At 41.6% G+C, this 27,538-nt stretch overlaps 2 protein-coding genes across 7 annotated transcripts; both read left to right on the top strand.

Moving 5' to 3' along the window:
- The first annotated feature begins 2,318 nt into the window (after positions 1-2,318).
- Positions 2,319-14,525, top strand: LOC118225818 (jun dimerization protein 2-like). Of its 5 annotated transcripts, none has more exons than XM_035414802.1 (6): positions 2,366-2,498; positions 5,516-5,623; positions 6,593-6,697; positions 11,505-11,722; positions 12,773-12,877; positions 13,536-14,525. In XM_035414802.1, exons 3-6 carry the CDS (start codon positions 6,682-6,684, stop codon positions 13,719-13,721), a joined length of 525 nt encoding a protein of 174 aa, XP_035270693.1. In that variant the 5' UTR covers positions 2,366-2,498; positions 5,516-5,623; positions 6,593-6,681; the 3' UTR covers positions 13,722-14,525. The 5 variants fall into 5 exon arrangements, with proteins under 5 accessions (XP_035270685.1, XP_035270693.1, XP_035270710.1 ...); XM_035414812.1 differs by lacking the exon at positions 2,366-2,498 and adding an exon at positions 2,529-2,667; XM_035414819.1 differs by lacking the exon at positions 6,593-6,697.
- Positions 14,526-15,687: 1,162 nt separating this feature from the next.
- Positions 15,688-26,679, top strand: batf (basic leucine zipper transcription factor, ATF-like). 2 transcript variants are annotated; one of them, XM_035414872.1, is made up of 4 exons: positions 15,688-19,528; positions 19,863-20,941; positions 22,559-22,663; positions 25,341-26,679. In XM_035414872.1, the coding sequence occupies exons 2-4, from the start codon at positions 20,876-20,878 to the stop codon at positions 25,542-25,544; spliced, it is 375 nt and encodes a 124-aa protein (XP_035270763.1). In that variant the 5' UTR covers positions 15,688-19,528; positions 19,863-20,875; the 3' UTR covers positions 25,545-26,679. The 2 variants fall into 2 exon arrangements, with proteins under 2 accessions (XP_035270763.1, XP_035270754.1); XM_035414863.1 differs by having other exon boundaries at positions 15,688-20,941.
- The last annotated feature ends 859 nt before the right edge of the window (positions 26,680-27,538 follow it).

Below are 27,538 nucleotides of genomic sequence, written 5' to 3'. Positions count from 1 at the left end.
CACGGGGACATGGGGAGAACATGAAAACTCTACACAGAAAGGTGGGTTGGGATTCAAACTTGGTACCTTCTTACTGTGAAGTAAGTGACAACAGTGCTGTTCACTGCACCACCACGCCACCCATGTTTGGTATTAAATAATCAAATTAAAAATATGACATTTAGGCATGCCATTATTTGATCACTGGGCCATTTTCCTCAATCAATCCATTCAATACAGAGCACCAACCAGAAAGACAATGGGCATCCATTCCACGTTTTCTTCTGAACACTTCAATACCACCTTAAAGCACTAGAAATGTGTCCAATCACGAGGACTGTCAGCATGATTGCACTTACAAGAAAAATAAACAAAATTAAGGGGGTTACTAAACAACTAACATATATTTGAAATTTTGAAATTGATTGTGTGTGTATGAGTGTGCATGCCCCCTCACACATGTGCACACAATGTGTTGACCTTCAAAAATCTATTTTTGGATAATTAATAATTACAACCATAGCTCTGTGTGTGTGTGTGTGTGTGTGTGTGTGCATGTGCGTGTGTACACGCGTGTGTACGTGTGTGGAAATATGGTGAAGAGCTGTGTTGTGAGTGGCTATGCAGAAGTAAAAGTACATTTCACTGGTCAGTTCAATCATATAGTAGTCATATCATCTGGATTGGCTGCAATCTTGATTGATCTTTATTTTATATTTTTAAAGCATAAAATGTAAGACTATAAATAATTTTACTATGCATACATCTGCTCATCATGTGTAATAGTATGGCATGCCCCAATAAGATTCTTTATCAAAAACTTGCTAAAACAAGTAGTCATTCATGTTTTTGGAATCAAACAAACCAAGAGATAAAGCAAATACTATTCCACTTAACCATGGTTGCAACTGTATTCATGGAGAAACTAATATTTTTCCACTAGGGGGAGACATAAAGCAAAATTACACCTTTCCAGTTTGACACCAACTTGTAACTGATATTAAACATGTACAGTATTCAAAATAGGGCATGGGTCACGTTCTGAGTAAACTAAAAAAAATGGAGTGAGAGCTCAAAGGTCTGTCACTTGAAACCTTTACGTGTACCACAGATGTTGCTTTGCACAGGCCAACATTTCCTCGAAATTTACTGTGCCCATCTAGGCCTGGCTCGACATCTCTAACAATATGACTGCTCAGTGTCAAGTTAGACTTTTTCTTTAGTAACTTGGGCAAAACAAACAAAGGTCACATTTAGGAAGAAAAAGTAATTTTCTGAGTTAGTCCAGATTATTGTTATTTTTTTGGTTCTTGTCCACAGGGAGCTGCAGTGATGTATCACCACCTCAGATAAAATGATGCTGTGCTAAATATAGGGGCCTGCTTTAATAAGGGTCTAATAAAATTAGCTGGATATCTCCCCTTACAACTTTGATTTTAACCTCCTGAAGGTTTAAACAGTCAGACCCCAGTGTCAGTAAATAGTTCGTGGAAATATACAATATCAAACAATATGGAGGTTTTTATTAAGTTTTTATTGTATCCCTCAACCAATATTTCATTCAAAGTAGCTTGTCACTAGTTCCTAAGTTTCTACACAGACAAAGTCTGTGGCTTTAGGCTGAATGCCTTATACTAGCAAAGCAGATAAGTTGTCAAAAACTTCTCTAAATATCTAAAATATCCTTCATTGTACAACAATTTTCTGGGCTCATCAAAAAACATATATTTACATTGAAGTAATAAAATAAATTAATATAAACTGAAAGTTTCAGAATGCAACTATAGTGCATCACCAAGAATTTGACCCACCTTCCTAACCACAGCACTACATGAATACATCTTTGATGTGAAAATTAATTTTGGAACACATGAATAAAGGATGTGCATAATGCTTAGTAATCCCTGAGAAAAGTTACTTTACTTTAGGCCTCACTGGTAGCCAACTCCTAAACGAACCACAACCCTGGTCCTATTACCACTGAACTTACAACTATAACAAAAATAAATAAGTTGCACCAAATGTGACCTACTTAGAAACACTAGCCTGAATAAGAAAACTATGCAAGCTAAACTTGAGACAGCTTTAACAAAGAAATTACATTTTTGTCTTGTACTTCTATAAGCCACTGAAAACCAACTTACTTTTCTGCCTTGTGGGAATAAAGAAAATACGTCAGGTGTGGTGTATTTATTTACTAAGGGGTTCCCGTGTACAGTGCGTGGGTAGACTCAAGGATTTTCCAGTTGCCCGATGTGTTGTTTGTTTTCTGGTTGCTAGGGGTGGAGCAACCAAAAAAAAAATCGCCCTTCTTTTTCTGTTTCTACGTTGGCTGCAGGCTAGTTGTACATCCCTGCTTACGTCTGGCTGGTAATAGAAAGTTCCGCATTCCCAAACCCTCCCAGATAGGGATCGGTATATAAACGGGCTGATGCAACGATTTCCACTCTTTAAAATCTACAACCGACCTCCAGCTGACCTTAAAAAAGAAAATCAGTCGGATTTAGGACCAAAGTCAGGTATTTGAAATTTTTAAATAAAGTTTGATTATGTTCTGGGAGCGGCACTCGTGTCGTTTAGTAGATTTGGTTTTCTTACTGGCGCGCTACCTAGCTAGCAAGGGAACTTCTGAAGCATTTTGAACTAACTCCCTACTGAGACTGCGAACCACCAGGGCACTTTATTAGGGTATGCTATTTCTCAAGTATTATTGTAATTTATGAAATCATACAGAAGTTTCTTTCTCATCTGTTCCAAAAGTTTTTCGAATTGTATTGTTCTCTTGGAATGGATGTTTTGTAACTTATCTCTAGTTGGAATATCCACAATTTTGTATGCTCAATCATTTATTTTCCCTCTAACATGATTAAATATAAGGAACAATATCTAGACGTTAAGTTGGAAAATATATATTTAAAAAAACCAAACGGCGGTTTTGCAAGTGTGGAAGGCCGTTAGACGGCTATTAGAATTAACGACATTTAATTGCCCACTTGCAGAAGTTGGGTTACGTAAGTAGCCTGCATGGGCTACTCATTGAACAATAACTTCCGCCTAGACTGTGTAAACTAGTGTAAAGTGGCCTGTTTTCGTCATTAACTTATTACGTTCTAACTGTTTTGCCGTATTTGTACGTATTAATAGCTGTGCAATTGGATGCATTGCTGAGAGATGGTTTGCAAAAATTAATTTCTATAAAGCTTTAACTTGCATGCATAGATTTTTATCATTAGCTTGCCGACATTAATGTTGATTAGTTTATAGCTTTACGATTAGTTTTTCCATACGTCTGCAACCTTGGAAAAAGGCAATGCACGTGCACTTATGTGCAGCCCGTAGTCTGAATACTTCTTGAAAAGTAGTGAACTTTTTTGCAGTTTAATGTTCTTCTAAAAGTTTGTTTAAAAGCATCTGTTTAATAGTATGGTCTACTAAGGTCACATTTCAAAAACAATGCATAAGTCTTTAAATGCAAAAAACCTGATGGTTCCTATCACTGTAGGTTTTATCCGTTTCACATGGCGCGCGAAAGGACACATCTCAACAGCAGCTGGCGTTGAACGGTTAGAAGTAACCATTGTCTGTTTCTGAAACTAAATTGTTACTGCCAGCATACATATTTATTTTTCCCTTGTTTTCCTGAACCGAGTTTCTTTATCTGAAATATCCTCAATGCACCGACATCATCCATTTTTTTCTGATTAAAATGGTTTTAATTCCAAAAATGAAATACACCTAGAACGCTTTGTAAACGAGCCATGTCAGTTTTAATGTTAAAATAATAAAATCAACTATAAACACTTTATTAACAATCAGTTACATTAACCAATGTATTATTTAATTATGAATCACCAAATGAAGCAAATGGTTATGTTGACATTGTTTTGAAAGTGGGTTTTTCGTGGCATCGTGAAGATGCCCTGTAAGTTTACCATTGATTGATTTTATGTTTATTGGATTTGGGCTGCAATATGTGTGTTTTCAAACAGACCTTATTGAGATAATAGGGCCTATGTGTGTAGCTAAGATTTTCATCTGGACAGTTAGCAAATTCACTGGTCCACTACAGAAAATTAGAAGGAAACAAACAACAGTTGACAGTTGACTTATAGGCTGAAAGGTAATGTCATTTACAGAGGAGAGCCTACATTAAATGAGGCTGTCTCTGTTGAACCTTTTTTAGACTGAAGTTCCAAAATCAACAGTCGCTGAATATTCTTTGCATGTTTGTCTGATTACACCATGTAAACCTGCAGCAAGAGCTTGGCTAGTTGTAGGGTTGTTACGTTAAAACTTCGCTTCTGTAGGGAAGCTGAGGTCATTTTACAGTAAGGTTAGGGTATTTTTAAGACATCAGTGATACAGTGGGATACAAATCATGCTATAAAATTGTAGCTGATATGTCTCTTGTTGACGTTCTGAAAGTGGAACATGTAGCGTGTTTTTAGCATGTGTTCTCCTCCCTTATCTGTGGGGACATTAAACCTGTCACATGCATTTATAATAATCGGGAGCAGAGAAGCCACATGGCTCAGATTGATAACAGTTTTAATACCCTCTGACCGTTAACTTTGAAAACAGATAGTTGTTCCCAGACATCATAACCCTTTCTTGAGTACTAAGACATTTTGTGTCCAAGCAGGACTGGCTGAGTAAATTTTAAAAAAAAAAAAAAAGAAAGAAAAAAAAGTTAAATATTTCATATTTAATTTGCCTGTCAGTACAAGAAAATGACCTCCTCAGAACTGGTTTCTGGTATTTCACTACTAGATGTCCAATACAGTTGTGTCTACATTTTTATTTTTTGAAAGGTCCTAATGTCAAACTTTGGTAGACATAGTCATAACAGACACAGTCCTGGAATAGTTTTTTCATGGTGGATGGCGGACGGTTACATGTTTTAAGTTCACCATTTCTTGTGGACAGAAATACGATAGACTAAGTATGCCTTGAATTGAAATTGAAGTAAAATTGTGTTTGAAGTGCAATTTCTAATGCATTTATGTTATTATTGGTATCATATTTAAGATCCATGTGTTCAAAGATTTCAAAACATGAAATTTTTGCTGTAATGCACAGTAATTAGGTGTTGCCGTGTCAGTGTGAATTTCTGGATCCTTTCTGAATCTGAAACAGTGAAACTGAGGCAATCCATGCCGCTGTATAGCTGTGATGTTACTGTCCAGTGTGATTCTGCTTCAGCCTTTTCCCAAAATGGTTTGTACATCGATGAAATACCACTGCAGGATAAGGAGGAATGCTGGCAAGGCCATGCCACTCTAGCATGGAAAAAAAGGGATTCCTGCATTTATTCTGAGCTAAAAATGCCTCCAGATAATGTCAAGCAAGCCTCTCGAGGTTAAATGTCATCACTGCACTCTGCAGACATTGCCTCAGTGACACCACAGTTTGCATCTGCTCCCTGACACAAATCAGGGCTGCTGAGCTTTTGCATTCGTCCCAGATGGCACTGCTTTGCTCCACTGAACTACGTGCTATTTCCCAACATGTTTTTTTCTTTCATTTTGTTCCTAAGTCAAAGAAACTGCGTGTGGAAAGAAACCATAAACACGGTGTGGAGATGTCATTAAGCTGTTTTGGTGAACAGCGATAAGCGTGCGGTTGCGTCCTCGAGACCTCAAAGGTTAGTCTCGTTATGCAGTTTTCGTGCAACTTTGTAACAGTGGAATTATGCAATAGGATCAATTGTTTCACTTATGACTTCCAGATTTTCTTGCCTTGTTCTTGTTTTGAGGAATTTGGAACTCAAGCTAATTTGAAGCTCACCAAAATGACACATTTAATTTGTGTTTACTAGGTCTCGAGTTAGTGTTCTTAATTGTGCCTTCATCCCTTTACCTCACCCAAAAAAGACTGGAGAGGGGGAGGAGTGAGGGGTGTGCAAGCCAAGCAAGCATAAGTGCAAAAGAGGAAACAGAGCACCTTTGCAAGAAAACATATACTTTACTCACCACAAGCGTCTTATATTTCTCTGAACACACAAGAATGTGCTGTGGTAGAGCAAGGAATTTTAGAGCCAATTTGAGTCTGGAAATTACCTGCTTATACACAGGAGAGGGTCATTTGACGTCTGCATCACATCAAATTGAGATTGCTTGCGGATGCTTTGAGCACCTAATGCAAAACTGGCTGTGGTGTTGTCTGTCAGAGGAGGAGGGGAGAACGACACGTATAGAATCCCCAAATATTATGTTACACAACCTTGTGATTGCTTAAACAAAGACTGCATTAAATCTGTATTCAATAGTGTTTGACTTTTAGGGATTTAGAAGATTTAGAAGTGTTTTTTTTTGCTTTCCTGAAAAGTCACCTCCTCAGATCTCAGTTGAATGGTTGGCAAATTTTGTCTTCTTTTCTGTGTATACCACCCTGGAGGTTTTCTTACATGCTTGTAAGTTCGATCTGTTATAAAAGCGGCATTTTGCTTGTAGTTGAGTCGTGCCCATTTTGCTGGTGCGCTTTGGCCTTGACCGCAGACCTGCGTGATGCAACGCCTTGAAAGGGGAGCTGACCCCCATGACCCGCACCCCCCCCCCCCCCCCCCCCCCCACCCCCCCCACCCCCTTCCGCTTCCACTGGACTGTGTTGGCAGGGAGGTGCCCTGCCCAGTCCAACAGAGATCCCTGGGGAGGGGACAGAGAATGCGGTGAGCTTGACTCGAAGACCACAGCGAGCGTCACAATGGAAAAAGCGGCGTGTGAGTGACACGTCGAGAGGGGAAAAGGGGGCTGCCCGTTTGGGGTGCTAATCCCCCGTGACGAAGGGGACCTCCCTGGGGGACGACAGCTGAAGGGAAGAGGAATGTGTTGATAATCCCGCTCGGAGGGCCTGGGCGAAACCGCGGCGGTTTGAATTGCGCTCGCGGCCTAATTGCGGGCCCGTCTCCCCCCGGCCCGACCGCGGCGATACAATGGCGCTCTCACGTCCGGCTCGTGCCGGCCCAGGTGCTCAGCCGGCCAGATCTGGCCTCCGGTTGATTAAAGGCGGCGCTCTGCTCCTCCTTCAGACTCACAGGGGGGGAAAAGGGGGAAAGACTGGAGAGAGTGTTTATGGCTGGCCTTGAAGTGATGGCAGGCACCGTGTTAGCACAGGCTTGCTGTTGTCAGAACCCCAGTGGGAAGCGTTACATGGTTTAAGCTTCGGGCCGCGTGCTTCGGCATCACCTTTTTTTTCTATCGTGTCCGGCTGGCCACGGCTTTCAGACAACCACTTCATGGAATTTTCCCTGCAGCTTTCCTATGTAGCATTGATCTACAGTGACACAAAACACGCTCTTCTTACCCTTGTCTCCAGTCTGTAGTTCTGCTCCAGTTCTGTACTCTTGTCTCCACAGTTGCTGGTCCTGCTACCCTTTAGGTTGTATGTGGCGTGAAAGCATTCTGCTTTGAGTTTTAAGTCTGGTAGCTTTATGGTAACATGATTGTAAGTACAGTCTTTCTTGGTGCAAAATTACTTTTGGTTTTAGTTCTGTTTTTTGATTGTACCAATTTTTTGGCCCATAGAAATACAGAAGGGCTGGCCGCTTGCAGTATTGCTTGACGGAGTACAGGCAGTGGTACAGTCAGTCCTTTGGCAGTGTGGGAGGAAACGGCTTGGCTCAGTTATTTTTCATTGTTAATCTTCAGTAGTCTGGGACAGGACAAATGCAAAGTGGTCTCTATCTCCTCTGTAATAAATCTGGAGTTTGTGCAAGAAGGGAGCGGGGCTCTGTCTGGCTCAGAGGAAGAAGGCCGTGCGTCGGGGACAAGGGCGGGCGGGCGGGCGGGCGGGCTGGCCAGGGAAGGCTCCGGACTGCCAGAGACTCTTTCACAACCAGGAGCGCGCTGCTCCAGGGAAAGCGTCCTGCTCCTCCCCTGCTCTCGGCTCGCTCTGACCGCTCAGTAAGAGCACTGCCCCGGGTACCTGCTCCGCACGGGGGCCTGCTGTGGTCCGCGTTTAACGCCACCGGGGAACGGGGACGTGGAAAGGCGGCGGAATGCGGTCTTCAGCGGGGCCTTTCGGTCGGCGGGGGCGGGGCGTGGCTCCCGAGCCAGGGCAGATTAATTGCCCCGCCGAAGGGAGCGGGAAGCGGTCCCGTTTGGACAGACGGAGCGCTGTGAGACGGAGCCGCGATGTGTAAACTGAGCGACCGCGCCGCGCTTTTGCGAAAATGTGGAGGTAGTTAGAGGAGAGGGGGGGAGCGAATGTGAGGCATACACACTCACATGCAGGGAACATGCCAAAACCTCAAATATCATTTACCTTGGGCCGCTGCCAGAATGTCTTGAGTGCAGTTCTATTCTATTTCATAACTAATACATGACATTTCCTTTCCCTGCCCATGTCCGGGGAGGGCGGACAGTTTCCCCTGTGCAGTCCTTCGAAAGCACAGCAGCATCTGTGAGCACCACTGCCCCCCCCCCCCCCCCAAAAAAAACCCCAAAAATTCTGAACTGCTCACCTTGATTGCCTCTTGTCTCCAGCACTTTTCCCTGAGCTGAGCAGCATCACTGGATTTTTTTTCAGGACGCTGCGGTGGTTGGCCATACATCATCCATAGACCAATAGTCTTGACCAAACAGAAAATGAGAAGTATGCACCCCTCCATCTCGCCTGACAACACCATTTCAGCAGCCTTTTGACTTGCGGATTAGTATTCGGAGAGTGGGGGTATCGGGTGCTCATTCCTTCAGTCGCTTTACAGATGGTGCGGCATGAAACCCAAACAATGATTCACTTCATACAGTGTTTCGGTTTGTTCATGTGTGCTGCCCCGAGATATTTTGTAGGCCACATGTTTCTTTTTGAACTACAAAAGGGTTCTAGGCCCATATTGACTTTGAAATATTAGGTCAAGATAGTATACCCCATTTGTCCTTTTTCAGACAGTTTGGAATGTATACACGATGCATTCATATATGATACTGCAATTCTTTATCACTCTGTAAGACTTCTACTAAGGGTAGATTTTAGCTGTAGGATGCATCACTGCACTATGGATGAGTGCTTTAACTGTACCTGCCAACTGTGGAACCCTAAGTGCCCTATTGTATCTGAAAACAGCTAAGAATCCATTGGCAACTCACATAATACCAGGACAGATCTTTAACAATAAACATGAATCTATGTTTATGTGCTTAATGTGTATCAGACCATATGTGATATTTAATTACTGTGGTGTACGTTGCCTGTATGCTCTTTATTCGCTAAATGAATACCAACATATTTGTGTTCCCTTAAGGGTCCATTGCAATCTGCTGTCTTTCCTTCTATTGGCAAAATAGAACAGCAAGGCTAGTTTTCCAGTAATCAGTGCAAGGGAACTGAGCCATTTTTTGAAGCATATTGTCATTGTTGACTGACTAATGTTGCTTAACTCTTAAGATTATTTAATGGCCTGTATCTTGCAGACATTCACATTTCTAAACAATCACTGGGCTAGCACTGATTTGTGTATTAAATTATGTCTGCTAATGCTGCACATCAGTCAGCATTCAGAACTGCAGTATTTCCCAATTCGAAGTTTGTCTGGCATTATGAATGCTATATAAATTTCATATTGGTTGTCACTGAGTGCTTGTTACTAGGTGCAGAGCTGCCTTGTTTGTGGAAAGGTTTTAGAAAAACAATTTAGAGGTCACCTTCCGAGCAGCTTCGAATTCCTCAGGTAGTGGGTGATTGTTTCGTTGCGTAGCTCTCTGGTTCATTTTCAGCTGTCAGCGCATGCTAGTAGACCGCGATAATCACAGAGCTCTACTACTTATACCTCTCCCAGAATGCTCCTGGGCCCACTACCTCGGCCCCTTGCATGAATTGTTGGCCTGTTGAGGGGCAGGATGCTGGAGCTGGTCTCCAACAACCCATTTTATTATTTCATTTCTCAGCCCACCCACCCCCCCCCCCCCACTCCCCCCCCAGACAGTATCTATACTTCCATTTAGAGAGCACTTGGCAAGGGCCCATGTGTTTTTTCAGTCGGGCCGAGAGGCAGACCTTCTGAATAGCAGACCCAGACACATTCCCCCTTCATCCCAAGGCGAGCACTGGCGAGCGGTGCCAAGAATCACTGCCTCCCCGGGCTCTCCCAGAACACGCCTGTCAGCACAGAGCAGTAGCGAGCTGCGAGACATCAGGAGATGGACATCAGTCAGTCCCTTCCCCTGCGTTCCTCCAGGGTTTCAGCCTGTTGGACCCACAATGCTCCGCATTTCGAGTTTAGGGAGCGGACTGTTTTCTCTGTACCGCCCGAAGAGCTGCAAGCCTGGAATTTGGCGAGCGGGTCTAGTAGGACCCGCCCATAGTTGCCGAGTTACTTGAGCCGTCCGTGATCGGGGACATTGCTCAGCCGGCCTTTTCACCCATGTCTGGCGGGGGTGGGGGGGGTCGGCGGTAAAATGCACTGGGAGCCCAGGCAACCACAGGGCCTCTGGAGACCGTACACACGGGTGAAATGTGCCCAACACCGCCAGACCTGTGTATACGTTAATTACATATGCACGGTTAGGCCCTGTCGTTGGAATGAGGAAACCTCCCTGTTGATGTAAGCGGACCTGGACAGGGTTTAGGCAGGGTGAGGCAAATTTAGATTAGGGTGATGCAATGCTTTTTTTTCATTGCTTCACCTCTTTATTAACTCTTTTTCAGAGATGTCTTTTGCAGAGGAATTAGCTGGAAATTGTTGCGGAGACAGACTTGGTTGCTTGCCCACTTGCTATCAAGCAGTTCCTTGCCATCATTAAGCTAATTTGATTGCAGATTTTTCGGGGAATTTCGCTATGAAAGTCTCCTTCTGCCCTAAGATCATTATGACTGTCTGCTTTGAGCTGGGGTAGAACACCCCAGACTCTGTCTTGGGTTCCAGTATTGTCTGCAAGCATTTGTTTTTCATTTAACTGTAACCCTTTACCAAGCTTTTCGCTCCAAATAATTACAAAAATAGTTTTGCTTCTGCAGCCATTTCCTGTTCAGGCAGCACTCCCTCATATCCATCCACAGCTCTGAGTTGCTAATGGTTAGCCCCCCTTTTTTTATAACACAGTAATGTAACTGTATTTTATGCAATGTTTAGTACTTTCATCTAATTTTGTAGGTTTCTATTGAATAATAAGCTGTTCCTGTACGAGGCACAGCAAAAACAGTATGCCCAGAAATGTACATTTAATGATATTGTCCTTGTCTCTACCAATCTAAGATATGAATGTGGCTCTGGCAGGTATGTTTGTGTATGTGTGTATGTGTGTGTGTGCACGTGTGTGTGTGTTTGCGTGTGTGCGTGTGCCAGAATATGGTGAAGAGCTGTGTTGTGAGTGGCTATGCAGAAGCTGTGAATAGAGTTCCGTATGGGGCAAATTAGCATCCCTGGAAGCCTCCTTATCCTGCTGTCACAGGGGTGAAATGGAAGGTGCATTCCTGTCCATTCCTATTTGCAAAGTCTATGATGTAACGATGTTAAGCAAGAGCGTCAAAGAAATGAGCAACAATTGTAAGCTTTTTCTCAGTTCCTTTCTTCCCGTTCTGTCTTCCAGCTGTGGTCGTAGCTGGATCTGACATGATGCCGGGACAGATCCCTGACCCCTCCCTGACGGCCGGCTCCCTCCCCAGCCTGGGCCCGCTGGCCGGGATCTCCGCCACCACGCTGACTGACCAGCTGAAATTCGCCGACCTCCGCAACCTGGGGGCCATGCTGTCCCCGCTCCACTTCTTGGGGAGGCTTGGGAAGAGGCCTGCGCCAATCAAGACCGAGGTGAGCACCGGCCCGCTCTGGGGAGCGGGGTTAGGGCTGGACAGGGCAAAGACCGAAGCGCCGAGGAGCAGTGCGCTCCTTGGCTTTGATCCCAAAGCCACATGGTGTAGCTGAGCTCCTTATCTCTGCTGCTGCAAAGGAAGAAAAAGTGCTTCTTCCTCATGCCTTATTTCCCTCAACAAAACTGCATTGCCTGCCCTCCCTTCTGCCATAGTGAATAAATTGTTGTCCAGTCTCAGAAAATTGGACTACGCTGGTGAATATGTGGCCTGTGCTATAGACAGCTAAAAAGCACTTTGATACCCCGTCGGCTTCAGAATGCAGTCCGCCAGGGGGCTTCCTGGAAATGCTAGGCTACACCCTATCTTCACTCTGGGTGAAATATTTGATTTCACTGGCTATAACTTTGAAATGCTGACAGCCCAAGGCCTGCAATTCATCTTAACAGTGCTATATGCAAATCTGTCGGCAGGACATAAATACAACTCTGCCTTCCCTCCTCGATCTTTGATCAAGACTAAATTATTTCTGTAAATCTAATGAAAGGCACCGGGATCAAGCACATTAGGAGCCCATATTTAGTTATTCCACATTTATTATGAAAAATTTGAACATTTCCATAAACATTTTTGCTGCTTCCATGAAGCTGGCTTAGTGGGATGACGGCAACCCTTAGTATGCTATTTAACTGACAGAGGGCCCATGTCCCTCAGACTTTTCCATTCTTTAGCTTTAAATTTAGTCAATAGCACCATCTAGTGTAGAAAATGAGAACTTTTATTATGTAACATATTGGTTCCATCTGTGCACTTCTAAAGCTATTTACTTTTGTGTCCAAGACATTAATAAACACTCTGAAAATAATGCACGCAAAGTGAAAGTATTCCATTTCTGCTAAGTAAAAAAAAAAAACATATGAATTATCCAGATGGAAAGTAAAAAAATTGGTTTGCCGGTCTCTTCTTGCTTGATACTTAATTTCTCCTAATATGTCTCCCAAGCAGCAGTGAATGTGTGTAAAATGTCTGAGTGTTGTTTCTCCTCACACAGATGGATGAGGAAGAGGACAGGAGGAAACGGAGGCGAGAGAAAAACAAGGTGGCCGCAGCCCGATGTCGGAACAAGAAGAAGGAGAGGACAGAGTTTCTACAAAGGGTGAGTTAACGAACCTCATAGTTCTCCAAGAAGGAAGTTGGGTTTGAAACTATTGGTTAAGTTTGTGTTTGTCCAAATGGGGTTTTCCATCATCATATTTTGCGGATTTTCGTCTATTAGTACGGGATGTATTAGTATTAGTAACACGGTGAATGTGAAAGTGAAGGAATTTTACAGCCATTTGTTTAGGTTGCTTCTTGGAAAAGATAGATAAACGGGTTAATGCTTATCATATGAGAACGACGTCACTACTTCAGTATGATGTCCTCATTTTTCAGGAAGCAGGAACCAAATACTAACTGCCAATTTGTTTTGAATTCCCTTGCAGCTGCTATAGTAAGTGATGGTTTATCAACCATCCCTTACAGGCACTAGGGATGTATTAATAATTAGTACAGATCTTAAAGTTGCCTTTGGACGACTGAAGGTCTTCTGCTGTTTTGGTCCTTGGTATTTGGCCATTAGATCAACCTGTCATCAGACTTTGAGCAAGCGTATGCTTCTAATGATATGCTATTCACTGTTAACCACTGTGTGTTACCTCCCTTCCCATTATACACACATACACCTTTGATAGAACAGCCGTTAAATTTTATAGTGTTTATAAAACTGAAGTGTAGCGCAGACCACACTCTAACTGTGTGTCCGCACCCCGCAGGAGTCCGAGCGACTGGAGGTGATGAACTCAGAGCTGAAGGCCCAAATCGAGGAGCTGAAGCACGAACGGCAGCAGCTCATTTTGATGCTCAACCGCCACCGGCCCACCTGCATCGTGCGGACCGACAGCGTGAAGACCCCCGAGAGCGAGGCCAACCCCCTGCTGGAGGAGCTGGGAGCCAAATGAAAGGGCGGGCCCCCCCCCCCGGCGACCGTCGCCAACCGTTACTGTTTACAGCGCAGCTACAGCCAGCAGCACTTAGCTCTGCACTCTTTGCCTAGGAGGGAGATGAGCACTCCTGCCTGAGGCTCAGGGTTAGGGAGCCTTTTCAGATAAGGGTAGCTCAACGTGATTGGGAGCTGGCAGCCTTTAGCCTTTTTGTTGTGGCTCTCCAGTGCCTCACAGCCCCAGCTACCATCACTACATACAAACCAATGAAAAGGAAACAAATGCAACAGTCGAAGTCGTTGAAGAAACACACTAAGTCGGTATGACACATCTGTCTCAGGTACTCAGAGACAGAGGGGTGTGTGTTGTATTTTTTTTGTTTGTTGTATTTGACAGTGTATACTAGTTGAAATAAACAGTTATAGTATTTTTTTAATGTTGATTTATATCCTGCCCTTGACGATGGCAGTGTCCGGTTGACCCGACTTTTGTGGTGACGCAGGCGTCATGAAAGCACATACAGGAATTGTTTACAGTCTTGCTATTTTTCATTGTTACTTCCAGCTCACAGCATATTTTTATTGTTTTTTATACTGCTAGATGCTAGATTAAATATATATGTTTCACTAGATGTGATGCATTTTACTTCCTTGTTACAGATATAATGTCAATTTTACTCTGAGGAATTGTCTTTGTTTTGCTTTATGGCTGCGAAACAAATTGAAAGTTCCATTCTCAGCCAGATGTCCATTTTGTAACTTCTCCAACATGTATGTCTTTGTTACTCTTTGTTGCATACCATTAAATCCTATTTTCAAATGGTGGAAGACTTGACCTGGTTTTGTTTCAAATGAAATATGAATTTTCCATCAGGTAAATGGTGTGTGCGGTAGAATGGAATGGGTAGTTAATATTATTGGGAAAACTGACTTTTTGTGAACCTCAAGACATTCAGACATTGAAAGAAGTTGGACAACTGGCCCACAACTGTAAATAGCAAAAATGTCTGACATGCTATTTAAAGTGTATAATCGTCATGCATGATCATTTGTACCAAATGTTGTGTATGTTGAGTTTCTAGAAGTGTAAAACCCTGTCTTATTTACAGTGATGTGACGGTGAAATTGCTTATTTTCTTTAATGATTGCAATTGAAGGTCTAACCTAAATGTAGCAATTCAGTTCCTTGTTTCGACACCAGAGGTCACTCTACACGCATTCAATGGTACGTGACGTCACATCTGTGTTGAAGTGAAATGCTAAAAAATTCCACTCGCTCTCGCCGGGCGCGGTGGCGTGCGCCTGTAATCCAAGCTACTGGGAGGCTGAGGCTGGCGGATTGCTTGAGCTCAGGAGTTCTGAGCTGCTGCGGACTATGTCGATCGGGTGTCCGCACTAAGTTCGGTATCGATATGGTGCTCCTGGGGGAGCCCGGGACCACCAGGTCGTCTAAGGAGGGGTGAACCGGCCCAGGTCGGAAACGGAGCAGGTCAAAGCCCCCGTGCCGCTCAGTAGTGGGATCGCGCCTGTGAATAGACGCTGCAGTGCAGCCTGAGCAATACAGTGGGACCCAGTCTTTTGAATTTTTTTAAACCTTAAATTTAAACTGGAATACATTGAAGCCCGAATATATTTGCAATTTTAAATTATCCTGTCCGCACTGTTTCCATTTTAATCTAACCAACGGTACATACACATTCATAATGGGATAAATAGTTATTCTGATTAATTACCCACTGGTTAGTATAACCTTAAAGCCTGTGCAAAGTTAAAAAGAACAGTAAGATCATTTAGCTTCACGATGTCAAAATGACGATAACCTGAAACTCGTGAACTGTCAGGTTTCAACGAGCTCCGTTTCGTGTTACTTACGCCTCCTACTGGAAACAAGTTGTAACGTAATTAATTCTGGAAGCACTTCTTCGCGTCAACAGTAATGGCCGCTGTGTAGCCTCCACAGAACTGTAAGTACTTCTCTTACACAGGTCAGTGGTAGCCTCCTTGTGTAGTAACATACGGTTCTGTGGATTTGGCGTTTTTGGAAATGGGAAATGGGAAAGATCGAGGTTCATACATTTCTTGCCTATTCTTTCATAAATATATTATTTGTTTTACTTTAGTAGTATGACGTACTTTGCAGATACTACTGAAAAATTAGATCAAGCAAGTTGGTGAGAGATTTAGAGCTAATTTTAATTATATTAAATATCTTTTATGCCGTCTCTTTTAAATCGTTTAGTTAACATTAATATATTATAGGATATGATACTCCATTCTTAACTGAGAACGTAGCAACGGCAGATGAAAATTCTATTTTAGTATTGTTGTCGCCTTGCGTGTGACGTATTTGGCTCTTTTTACTTGATTTAGGCCTAGTTGAATTTGTTGAATCGTAATTATTATTGTTATTTTTAAAAAAAATCCATTAACCTATTTATGAACAGAGTGAAAGCTATGCCATCATTTTAAAAAAGTGTGCTGAGCAGTTTAGGTTTGAGGTCTACACCTTTCCTCTGCTTTGAAAATGTCAGTGGTCTGTGAGGGATTTTTCAGAAGGAGAGAGGTAGCGACTGGGCTACATTTTCCACGGTTCAGTTGATGACATCAGCGAGATGGAGGCGGCCGTTATTATCATTGCTACGGTGGTTTTGAGGACTGGAGGTATTGAGGTCGTCCTGTCAGTTCTTTTATTGTGTTTAATGAATTTAGTCAACTTTATTACGGAACATTTTTTGTGGATGTGATTTTAAATGCTTATCCAAAATTATATCTGAAAGAAAAATAAAGATATATACATAAAAGAAAAGTCTTACAAAGTGACATATGGGGGACAGACATCAAAGCACATTTTAAAAGAGCAATTAGCCTGAACAGGAAACTTACAAAGGAATTTTTACTTGAGCTGGTGTAAATCAGCAGTGAAAAAAAGTCTGAAATTTTAGGGGAAAGAGGAAAATTCCTAGGGTGACCAGATTACCTTGAGGACCATGTATATAATGCAGTGATAACTTACAAAAATGTTAACTACTGTCAGAAAACCCACTTTAATAAGGAATACAGGATGCCTGGTCTACCTAACAATGCCAGGCATAAATATTTAGTAACTGACTGAGCTTGGCTGCAGTTAGCCCACAAGTATCTCTGGTGTGTTTCTACATCATCTGGTAATTGCAGGAAAATTATGATATCATTATGTCCTGGCTCAACAGACAACTGTGTCATTTTCTTAACTACTTAATAATTAAATTTTTTTTCAGCCTGTGGTTTCCCTCTCTTGAAAGTGGGGTTCTTCATAAAGGATAAGAGGATTCAGATAAATGTCACAGTTTTTATTTTGAAAACCCTTATTAATCTGACCCTTCTTATTAAGATGTTTGATGATAGCAGTAATGCACACAAGGCATATCTCTCTATCTGAATTATGCATACAGATGAAGCTGAAATAACAAGGACAAGAGAACAATGGTCTAGTACTGTTATTTATCACTCACTGTGTAACTTTTGAATTAAAAAATGAATAGCCCCGCTGTAGTATCTTCTAGTTGTTAAGAGAAATAATGAATTACCCAGCCCACAGCTTAACTGTTTTATTGTGATTCATTTTGCTTAGTGGAGCTTTTATGCAGGTCCTGTCTGGCCAACATTTTAATTTTTATATTGACTGGCAGAGTCCAGCTGTTGCACTAGGTAAAAACTAGACACATAGTAGTTGAGGTACTGTCCTGTGTGTAATCAGTTCAAAATAAGTGCAATTCAGGTCATGGAGTGTAGTGCAGGCCTGCTAATTCTGCATTTGTTACATTTATTTGTATTCTCCAGAAAAAAGGTCTACATGTTGGCTATTTCCTGGTTGATCAGCCGTGAAATGTTATGCTGCCTGTTCTGTGTGTTATCCAGCTCTGTTACCAGTCATAAATGAGCAGGACCCGATAATTGGCACTCACACAACTGGCATAGACTTATACTCAAACGCCTTCCCTCATGTAACCAGCCAGGACCCACTGTGTCACAGGGCCCTAGGGGTTAAACCTCAGAATTTGAATGGCAAAATGTGCTGCCTACAGAGGAATTTTGGGTGACACTGGGGAAGAGCACAAAAGTGACTGAGGGTACATTCCTCATTAGAATCAGATAGTGTTAATGAGGAGTATTGATGAGAAGAATGGGAGTTTAGAGAAATTAATTTTTTTTTAGTCCAGATAGAACAAAGAGGTGCCCTCACAAAAGGGAATATGGTTTCACGGAGTCATACTGCCTGTATCACACAAAAGAATGAATGAATAATGAATAATGACATGTCTGAACCAAACCAATGTATGTAACTGATTTCCTAATTGTACAGCAATTATTTTATGCTGTTTTGTTGTATCTTTATTCTGACTTGAGCAGGGAGGGTGTGGGTGTGTGTGGGAGTATAAATGTGCATCTGGGATTGAACTTCAGCATTTTACCCTTATGTGTTGAAGTCTGCTGTTGACAGATGCAGAAGCACATGTCGCTCTCACACTATCTGCATCAGTTGCAATACTCGTGGCAGAGATGTTCATCTATGACAGATTGCACTCTTCAGTTGTACCCTTGCCCAAAGGCTCCTCACAAATAAAAAAGTAAAGTAAGGCACGTATGTATTGAGGAAAGAGCACACAAGGCTGAAGCATATGCCATCTAAAGAGGATGTAATTGATTTAAGATTCAGAACAAAATGATTATATATGATCTTTGGTAAAATAACAATAGATTTAAAAGAAAAAAACTATAAAGGACCCCTTTAACTCAAAACTTGGTATTACTTGAAAATAAGAATTTTTTCGAAAGCATTTTAATGGTGACTCAATTGTTTTTATTCAGAAATATGAATGAATCCATATTTCACAAGTCTGAGCTAAAACAAGAGCTGAATCAATATTTATTTTTGATACATAAAACTAGGTGTGTTACCTGATAGCCACTCAGGTTTTTTTTAGAAGATTGCTGCACCTTTTATTGTTAGTGTGGGGGGGACTGACAGTAGAAGAGGTCAACAGAATTTGGAACTTCCTGCTACTCTGAAAAGGTCAAAAGCCAAACTGAAAGGAGGTGCGGTGGCCAAATGAGCAAGTGATGAGCTGTTAGAATCTTTGAATTTATTAGGTAGGTGTGGTGACAGGAATCAGCGAAATCCAGCGCTGCACGAGCCCCATTCCGCTCATAGCCTACATTTCACAGTAAATGACTGAGCAACCTCAGGCTTTAACGGGACTTGTCCTGGATGTTTTGAGCCTTTCAGATTTTTATGCCTTTGTAAAGTCCCAATTATATTTTGAAAAGACAAATGGTAATATGTAGCAACGTTGCTGATGCTAGAATCCTCTCGTAAACAAATTTGTTTTTCAGCAACAGCCTCCCACCAGAGTGTCCTAGGAGTGAAGGTTGAAGGAGATTCTTCATCCAGGCTCATGAGAGATGCTGGATCCATCTGCATTAGGCAGGCTAGACAATACATGGCGTGTATCATATCACAGGCCATTGTTCCTTAGAACAATATGTCTGAGTACATCGAAAATCAAACCTGGCTTTTTAATCAGCTTTCAAATTTTTGCACACCCGATTACGGAACGTCTAATGCTGCTTAAATGAAATATTTGCCCTCCTTCTGGAGAATTCAAAGCTCTTTAAAATTCCTCCCTGGTAAGTCGCTAGCTGAACATATTTTTGTGTGTGGGAGGACTGTACTGCCAGGCAGAATTTGTTTTGCTCCCTTTTTTTGGACACACAAGGAGACCTTGATACGACATGAATCAACTGCACCTTGTAAAATAATCTAGACAACCAAAACAATCCTCAACAGTAAGAATATTAATAATCTTTTTATGTGGGGGGTAAACACCATTTGATTGCCTGAGCATTTCATTTATTGTATTATAGTGCTCTTAGCAAACAACAACATAGATAACAGCACATTGATATATCACAGAGTAACTGGAGTTCACCAGTTATTTTTTATGAAAGTAATGCATTGTTTGTGTGTTGCATGATATTGAAACCATAGGCATTGTGGAATCTGCTCTGGGTATACACATTTTCAGATACAGTATAGTGCCTTTTAATTTGCCTAAATACATATTTACAACATTGGCTATACCAATCAAGTGATTCAGGCATTTTCTTTTGATTTTCATAGCCTGTGACCCATTGAGCTGAGATCTTCGTCAAGCAATCGTTGATATGTTGTAGGACAGGGGACGTGTTCTGTCTCTCGAGGTTAACACGACGTGTGGCTCGGTGGTCTGTCAAGTGTAATGGGACTGCGCGCTGTAGGGAGGGTGCGCGGAAATTCTGTGGATGGTGGAGAGCCCCTTGGGTCCCCCCTCCCCCGCACATCTGGGCAACCCCTGTCACAAGCAGGTGTCGCCATGCCTGACATGACAGCACCCACCGAGGCCTGAGGAAGTGGCAGCATGTCATCCACAGACGTGTAGCGATAAGACTCTTTTATTTGTATATTTAGCTCTTTCCAGAGCTTAAGGTACAGTATGTCTGAAGATGGCCAAACGGTGGGATGCGTAAAGAAGTGTTTATTTTGAAGCATCGGGTGTGTTTTTGCATGTGTGCTTGGCACAGGGGTTAGGTTTTGTCTTTCACCATGCATAAAAAGATTAAAAGAAGGAACATTTAGTCTGACAGATTCATTTACAATGGCGGTCAGGACTAGAATAGTATCTGTGAAAAAGCAGTGTCCTCAGCTGAAAGGCTAAATTTAACATGGTCATATCACAAATATCGCTGAGTGGTGGTTCAAATAAATTTGCAGCCTTTATGTATACATAGCCTGCAAAATTCTACATATTGTCTACCTTACTGAAAAAGTGGGCTTTTTTGTGGGGTTTCAGGCAACTACATTCCTGTATGTTTGAGAGAAAAGTTTCCACACATGTGACTTCCAGTCCAGTGTCACTTGCTCTGTTTTTACCAGAAACCACATCAGACGCGGCATATACAACAGACAGAGAGAGAGAGAGAGTGAGAGAGAGAGAGAGAGCGAGAACGAGAGAGCAGGCGAGCGAGAGCGAGAGAGTAGAGAGTGAGAGAAGAGCCTTACTCATTAAGCAGAAAACCAAGTTCAGCTCAGCACACACACGCACGCACGCAGAAAGAAGTGGAGGCTGGTGACGGGTTCTGGTGACGCGCTTGGCTATGGCTCAGGGCTCTGACAGTAACGACACAAGTTTCACGAGGTCTCCATCTCCAAACAGCAGGCAGGTAAGACGTCCGACCGTCTTTGCTCTTTCATTCAGCGTCTGCACATGTTCACTGTCAAGCTCGTTCAGATGGCTGGAGAGGGGCCTCACTGGAGTTTTCTGGAGTGCTGGCAGATCGTACATAGATAGCTCACCACGATAAACACTTCAGGATGGTGTTTTCTGGCTTCCTCTGAATGGAATTATTGAAGATAATGGATCCCTTGCAGTTCAGAACAGGTCCTTGGTGAGCACCTACATCTATGCAGGGAACTAGATCAAAAGCTAAAGAGAGATGGTCTCAGTTTTATCTAAAATACAAAGACATACACTTCAGTCATGGGTTTGGAAGGCAATTGAGTGATGCGCACATAAATATGGAGCATGGCTAGGCAACTTTCTGTGTAGTGCTCGCTGGGTCAAAACCATGAAAGTCGAAATATGGTCATTTTTAGGACATTATTTCTTTGTTGATTCAAATGAGGAGACAAATGGTGTTTCCGATAGAGTTGAACATTGAACCAATAGTTCATCTAAGAATTATATATATAGGCAAAATGATATTTATCGTCTTTTGAAAGCAGCCATTGCACATGGGTCATTGTGCCTTGTCCTGGTTTTTACTTTGATCACTGGGGCAGGTCTTACACTCAGACAAAATGCAGTCCATTAAGATGGACATACCATGAAATTGTTACTTCATATGGGTAATATACAGATATATATTTTACGTAAATAGATAAATGGATGTTGTCTCTTTGCGTGAGTGATGCCAAAGTTGAAAAAAGGAGTTGACACTGCAGAATCATTTTGATACCACTGAAACCGTGACACCCTAAAGGTGAAACTGGGTGTGTTCTGAGGAAGCGCCAAGGCACTGGCACCGGCAAAACTGACAGATCTCCATCACTGCTGAAAGCCTTGGTCAGCCTGTGTGGCAGTTGTGCAACTCACATAGGCTCACCATTCAAACACCTGCTGTGCAAAACAGCACACCTCTCAAACTTGTGCCTTTGTATCGCCTCTATGTAGTCTAGTTTCACAGTTAGTGGTAATCATGCAGTCTCTCCTAGACCTTCTTACACAGTGGGGATGTTTGGTTACATCATGCCTAAAAAGCTAGGTGACTTTAAAACCTAATCATTTTGCTCATGGATATCATCCTATTAATTTAACTTTTGTTGAAAGTTTGATGAAAGTTTGTGGGAGGCTTCTTTCCAGAAACTTCAAGGCCTGACCTTTATTGCTATTCTCATGAAGTCCTTTGCTTATCTGATAGATTAGTTGCCTTCTCTGTCATTCAGCTTTAGAAATGGTTGTTAGCCACAGTTGTAAAAGATAATGTGCAGTATTCTCTTTCTAAGAATCAGCTCCTCCAGTTCCTTGTTTGCTTCCTCTTTCTGAAGTCCTATTTGAGGACAAAATCAATTTCCCTGTTTAACTTGCAGCGTGTGCAGCATTTGTCTATGGGGCGATTTTCTATTTTCTTTGGTTTAAGGGTTAAATGGTCCTTGGCAGTGTTTCAGTTGGTTCAGCCAGTTAATGTATTATAAACACAAATAGAATTTTCATATGTATGCCTAAGGTCTTGTTATGATATGTTGCAAATCTCATCAATCACCCCCCCTCCTTCCCCAAGGACTCTTCGGATGATGTGAAGAAGGTGATGAGGAGGGAAAAGAATCGTATTGCTGCCCAGAAGAGCCGGATGAGGCAGACACAGAAGGCTGACAGCTTGCACTTGGTGAGCAGGGTACCCTGTCCACTTGCTGTTTGGTGGCAGAAAATACACATGTTGATACTGCTGGACGCTGAGATGATGCCATTTCTACTTTTCAGAAACTGAGCTAAATTAACATGGAGAAGTAGCTTCTTGATCCACCAGTTTACAATAAAATCATGATTTGATGGAAAAGGGAAGTTTAGGAATTACCAGCATCTAACTACTAAATAAGACATTGGTAAATTGTCACAATCTGGTCACATTGAAGCAGCAAGATGGTTTCAGTGTTTTGACTGACTTGGTTTCAGTGACACTGCAGGTCAAATCTGGAATGGAATTGTGAGGCATGTAAGATGATTGCATGTCAGGAGCCAGAGAAAGGACTTCTTGCTTATATCCAACAGTCAGCTAAAATAATAATACTCACCTTAAATTCACCTGTATCCGGCTAAATAATAAACCAATGGTGACTACATGGTGCATAGATGGTGTGTGAGCAGATAGATGTTATATTGGGAATGTAAGGTGCCATATGGTGCTGTGTCATACTGATGGCTTCTGTTGTGATGTACACATGAAGAAGGCCTTCTTGGTGTTTACAGCAGACTTTTGCATCAATTAACAATGCGTGGGCGACAGTCCCTTCTGAGATCTGGAGTGGTGCGCTGATGGGCACTGTGAAATTACAGGCTAAATCAATGTTTCTCAGACATCATCTACTGTAGTTTAACTAAGGTACTGCAAAAAACTAGAGTGTGTCCCCAGTTGGGGCACGAATTATCAATGCAAATGTAGCTGAAATGTGACAGAGATGTTGGGAGAATGTTATTTGTTGGCCAGTCTTTTGGAAGAATTTTTTTCTAAAAATTTTGCTTCTCAGAGGTTTTGTGTGAGTGTATTACCATATTAATTTCAACCGTCCAATATGCAGCAGTTGTATGCTGGCAGGAGAATGCAAATACACAAATCTAAAGTATGCACGTACTTCCTGTCAAGCCGCAGGATCTGTTCATTGACGAGGTTTAGGTGTAAGGTTTTTAGTCACTTGCTTTCACTTTACTTATTCATATAGAATAACCATTTCCGGACATGGCTCCAATGAACATACTACTAACAAGGCTATTGATAAAATGGGCCTTCAATGAAGCACTTTCACTTCTCGGTGGTTACTCTCAGGGAGTGGGACCATCTAAGTACACACACCCTTAGCAGGAACTGAAGAGAGAATTACATCGAACGGTCGTACTGTGCCTTCCCTGTTCATAACCTACATACGAAGACCCAGACAGGAAATCTGAGTGATACAAGAGGAATATAATTCTGCTAAAAACGTTCAGAAATTAAATGCAAACTCTAGTCTTGCAGGGGAGAGCGAGGCTGGAATGATCTTATCTGACTTGTGCCTTTGGTTTCTGTATAGTGCTGTCCAGAAGTAAGTGGGGAAATACCGCTGTACAACTGAGTTTCCACATAACTGTGGTAATTTATGCTCTCTGGATCTACTGGCTGCACAGATAATGTGAGATGAGATAGGTTTCATTACATTTTTCATTTCCCCTTTGCTTCTGATTTCAGATTTTTAGATGTGAATAACATTGCTTGTTAAATTTATCCTCCGTGAAAATGCATGCATGTAAAATATCAGCCTTTTTGTATCAATATTGTCTAAATATATGAAACGTATATTAATCAGTAGTTTGACAGTTGTTTAAAGTCAATATTTGAAACCTAACATTTGTCATTTCTAGATAAAAATGTTCAGTCACCATCCAAGTATCGCAAGAAAGGTTTTTCTGTTGAAATGTTGTGGTTTTTGGTTCACAGTTGCCAGACAGTTGGGGGCTTGACACATTTCATCTTCCATTCTTTCAGGACCATTTTTAGAATTGGTTCACATAATTATGGAGCTTCATTTTTATAAAGCCAAAGATGAGACATCAAGGGAATGAGAGAGAAAATATATACCAGAGAAAATATTAAATAAATGAAACACTGAACAGTAGAGCTTGGGTGGGACAGCCGGGGTCTCAGTGCTCAGTGTATTCTGTGGTTTCAGTTTCATCACCACACATGATAAACAGGAAACTCAATTTTCCCTCCCTGTGACATGTTTCCTGTTAGAGCCGGTCGGTTTGCAGATTATTTTTTCTTCAATGAAAATAAGCTTTAATCTGGTGGTGGGCAGATACGAGTGTGAGGCCATCATTTCTGGTAAGGCGTGTGTGCTGAAGTGCTGGTTGGGTGAGTGACGTAGGTGGGGCTTACCCTGGGTCTTGTTTACAGTAAGTTCACAGTGTGGTACCTCCTCTCCATTCTGTGTCAGTCCCATCAGCAGAGCTAAATGGAACCTTTATCTGTTTAACCCACACTTCTAGCACAACAACCTCCACTGTCATTCTCTGAAATTTGTAACATGAAATTTGGCAGACAGTGGCCCAGTTTGAAGTACTCTGGCCAGGAAACACTAAATGACTATACAAAGTGTAGAGAAAGGGCCTGAATTTTCACTTATGGTACAAAAGCGGTTTTCAGAATTGCTGAACAATTACTTGTAGAAAACCATATGTCAGAAGGGCAGAGATATAAGGCTGTAAATGTCCGAACCTCTCCCATCACCTTACATTGGGATAGTTTGTTTGTAGTATAGCATAACCAGTCTGTATAATCCCAATTGATAGCCACTGCTCTCTCATTTCAGGAGAGTGAGAACCTTGAAAAAGAAAATGCTGCCTTGAGGAAAGAGGTGAAGCAGCTGACGGAGGAGGCCAAATACTTGTCATCCGTTCTGAGCAGTCACGAGCCTCTGTGTTCTATGATGGGTCCACAGTCCTCTGACATCCTCTACTCTCCACATCATGGGGCCTTCCACCAACCACACATGGCCTCACGCTACCAGCACTGACCACCGGGGGAGCTGCTTCCAACAAAGAGTGCGGTGAAGGTGGACAATCTCCTTATAAGGGGCACATGGGTTTTCATTACAGGGGGAAACGGTCTCACATGTGTACATGTTTAACAGAAGTAAACAGCCATTGTTGATTACTCTCAGATTTCATCGGTGCCAAGTGGAGCTGGAGATCAAAATAGTTTTAAAGGGAATGACAATCCATAATGTTAGACAAACTGACAAACACAACCATTGCCAATGTCCTTTGGTTGGTAAAGATGGTAAACATCAACTCAGCACAGCTGGCTGATGGGATAAAATGGGTAAAAGTGTCCTTTTGAATGTGTCTTTTATGCGTGACCATTTCAGTTTTTGGCAAATGGATCAATTGGTGGCACAGGACAGCAATTGTTTTACTGTAAACGTGTTTCTTATTTAGAAACAAAATCTTAAATATTAGATTTCCTAGAACTGTAGGTCTAGGTTCCTTTTGACCTATGTGTTGATTTGTTTTATTTTAAAATGTATTATTTATTTCAAGAGTGATAGATTTGATGAATATTTTCTAAATATCTTGACTTGTCTTGCCTTTCCGTTATACTTCCAGTTGAGTCGATGAAATTAGTTTACTTATTCTTTAAGAGTGATAACTCACAACATTTACAGTGTTAATGGTGGAGAAGTGTTTTGTGGATATTCATTTGAACATTTATTCTGTTTGGTGCAGTTGGAACAAAGACATCCTTCATGATTGCATTCATCATAAAAGAATGTTTTATAGTAAATATTATAATGTCCTAAATACCTCAAGATTTTAGTACAAATCAACTGAAAATGTTTTGAATGTTTTAAAATTAAATTGCCGAGTGAGAATGTAGTTTGTATAATTTAGTAGGAAATTTTGAAAATTGTTATGGGTACTCAAATACAAATACACCAGTTCAAATCCTGCGATTTAATTTGCAAGCAGTTTACACTGTATTCTTTATACCATATCCCATAGGTATTTGGGTTGAAAGAACTATGCTCAGTAATTGACAAATTAACAGGATCCATTGACATGAGATTACCTGTCTGTTATTGACACATCTGTGAAGTACAAGTCAGGCAGTGGGTCATCTTCAGCCCAATGAACTGCAGCTCTCTTTCCTGAAAATTGATCGAAATTTTAAACAGATCTGTTGAATAGTGACAGATCTGTTTAAAATTATATGAGCAGTGCAAACCTACTGATTACCTGGCACACAAGTAGTTATTGGAAACACCTATTTAAAATTTTATAATTAGTTTTTAAATCCATTATTCATCTGAATTTATTTATGCAGTAACTGAGTTGCCTTCCCAAGCCCTCCATAGAAAATTGTGTTCTTCTACAGTGAGCCATCTCATGTCTTCTTCTCAAGGATATCTTTTGAAGAACAATGGCTGTGATGCTTGATTGAAGTTTCTTCATGCGATAACTTGTAGTCTAATATGCTACTTAGTGTCATTTTTCTGGCCAGGAAAGACTGAAGTGTCCTTTTTAAAAAGCAGTATTTATTTCAGATTTACCCTGTCTGACGGTATCTCAGGAGATAGAGGGTAATAATGAGTGGCTGTAAAACATACTGGTGATTTAAACATTCTTATAGAAACTCTTGTAACTGGAACTGGTTCATTCAGATATAAACCAGATACAACCATTATTATAAAATCCCATGTGAACACCCAACTAGTGCACATGTGAACTATAAAAATAAAGCTCACTGATAAGGTGAGAGTGGAAAAAGGTGACATATGCTATTTATTTCAAGCCACAAGTTTTGTTTTCACATGTGAAAATTGTAGTTCACATTTGAGTCAGTCACGCGGGAAAATGTGAATATAGATAATTCACATATGAAGATGCAAATTTCACGTGACTTCGTGTGATCTTTTTCCTTTTCACATGTGGAAATTTTCATTCACATGTGAAAAAGTCAATTATATGTGAAAATGTTAAATTCACATGTGATTTTTTTTGTAAGGAA

The sequence above is a fragment of the Anguilla anguilla genome, chromosome 1 (genome assembly GCF_013347855.1).
Source record: "Anguilla anguilla isolate fAngAng1 chromosome 1, fAngAng1.pri, whole genome shotgun sequence".
Taxonomy (NCBI): domain Eukaryota; kingdom Metazoa; phylum Chordata; class Actinopteri; order Anguilliformes; family Anguillidae; genus Anguilla; species Anguilla anguilla.
The sequence above is the reverse complement of the archived record's forward strand: the minus strand, read 5'-3'. Positions and strand labels throughout refer to the sequence as shown.

Bases quoted from the DNA above. Each gene is read 5' to 3' on its own strand.
- LOC118225818 (XM_035414794.1), top strand. From the start codon at position 2,411: ATGCAACGATTTCCACTCTTTAAAATCTACAACCGACCTCCAGCTGAC. The intron at 2,499-11,504 runs GTATTTGAAATT...TCTGTCTTCCAG, and splicing joins GGATTTAGGACCAAAGTCAG to CTGTGGTCGTAGCTGGATCT. The intron at 12,878-13,535 runs GTGAGTTAACGA...CGCACCCCGCAG, and splicing joins GGACAGAGTTTCTACAAAGG to GAGTCCGAGCGACTGGAGGT.
- batf (XM_035414872.1), top strand. From the start codon at position 20,876: ATGGCTCAGGGCTCTGACAGTAACGACACAAGTTTCACGAGGTCTCCA. The intron at 20,942-22,558 runs GTAAGACGTCCG...TCCTTCCCCAAG, and splicing joins CATCTCCAAACAGCAGGCAG to GACTCTTCGGATGATGTGAA. The intron at 22,664-25,340 runs GTGAGCAGGGTA...CTCTCATTTCAG, and splicing joins AGGCTGACAGCTTGCACTTG to GAGAGTGAGAACCTTGAAAA.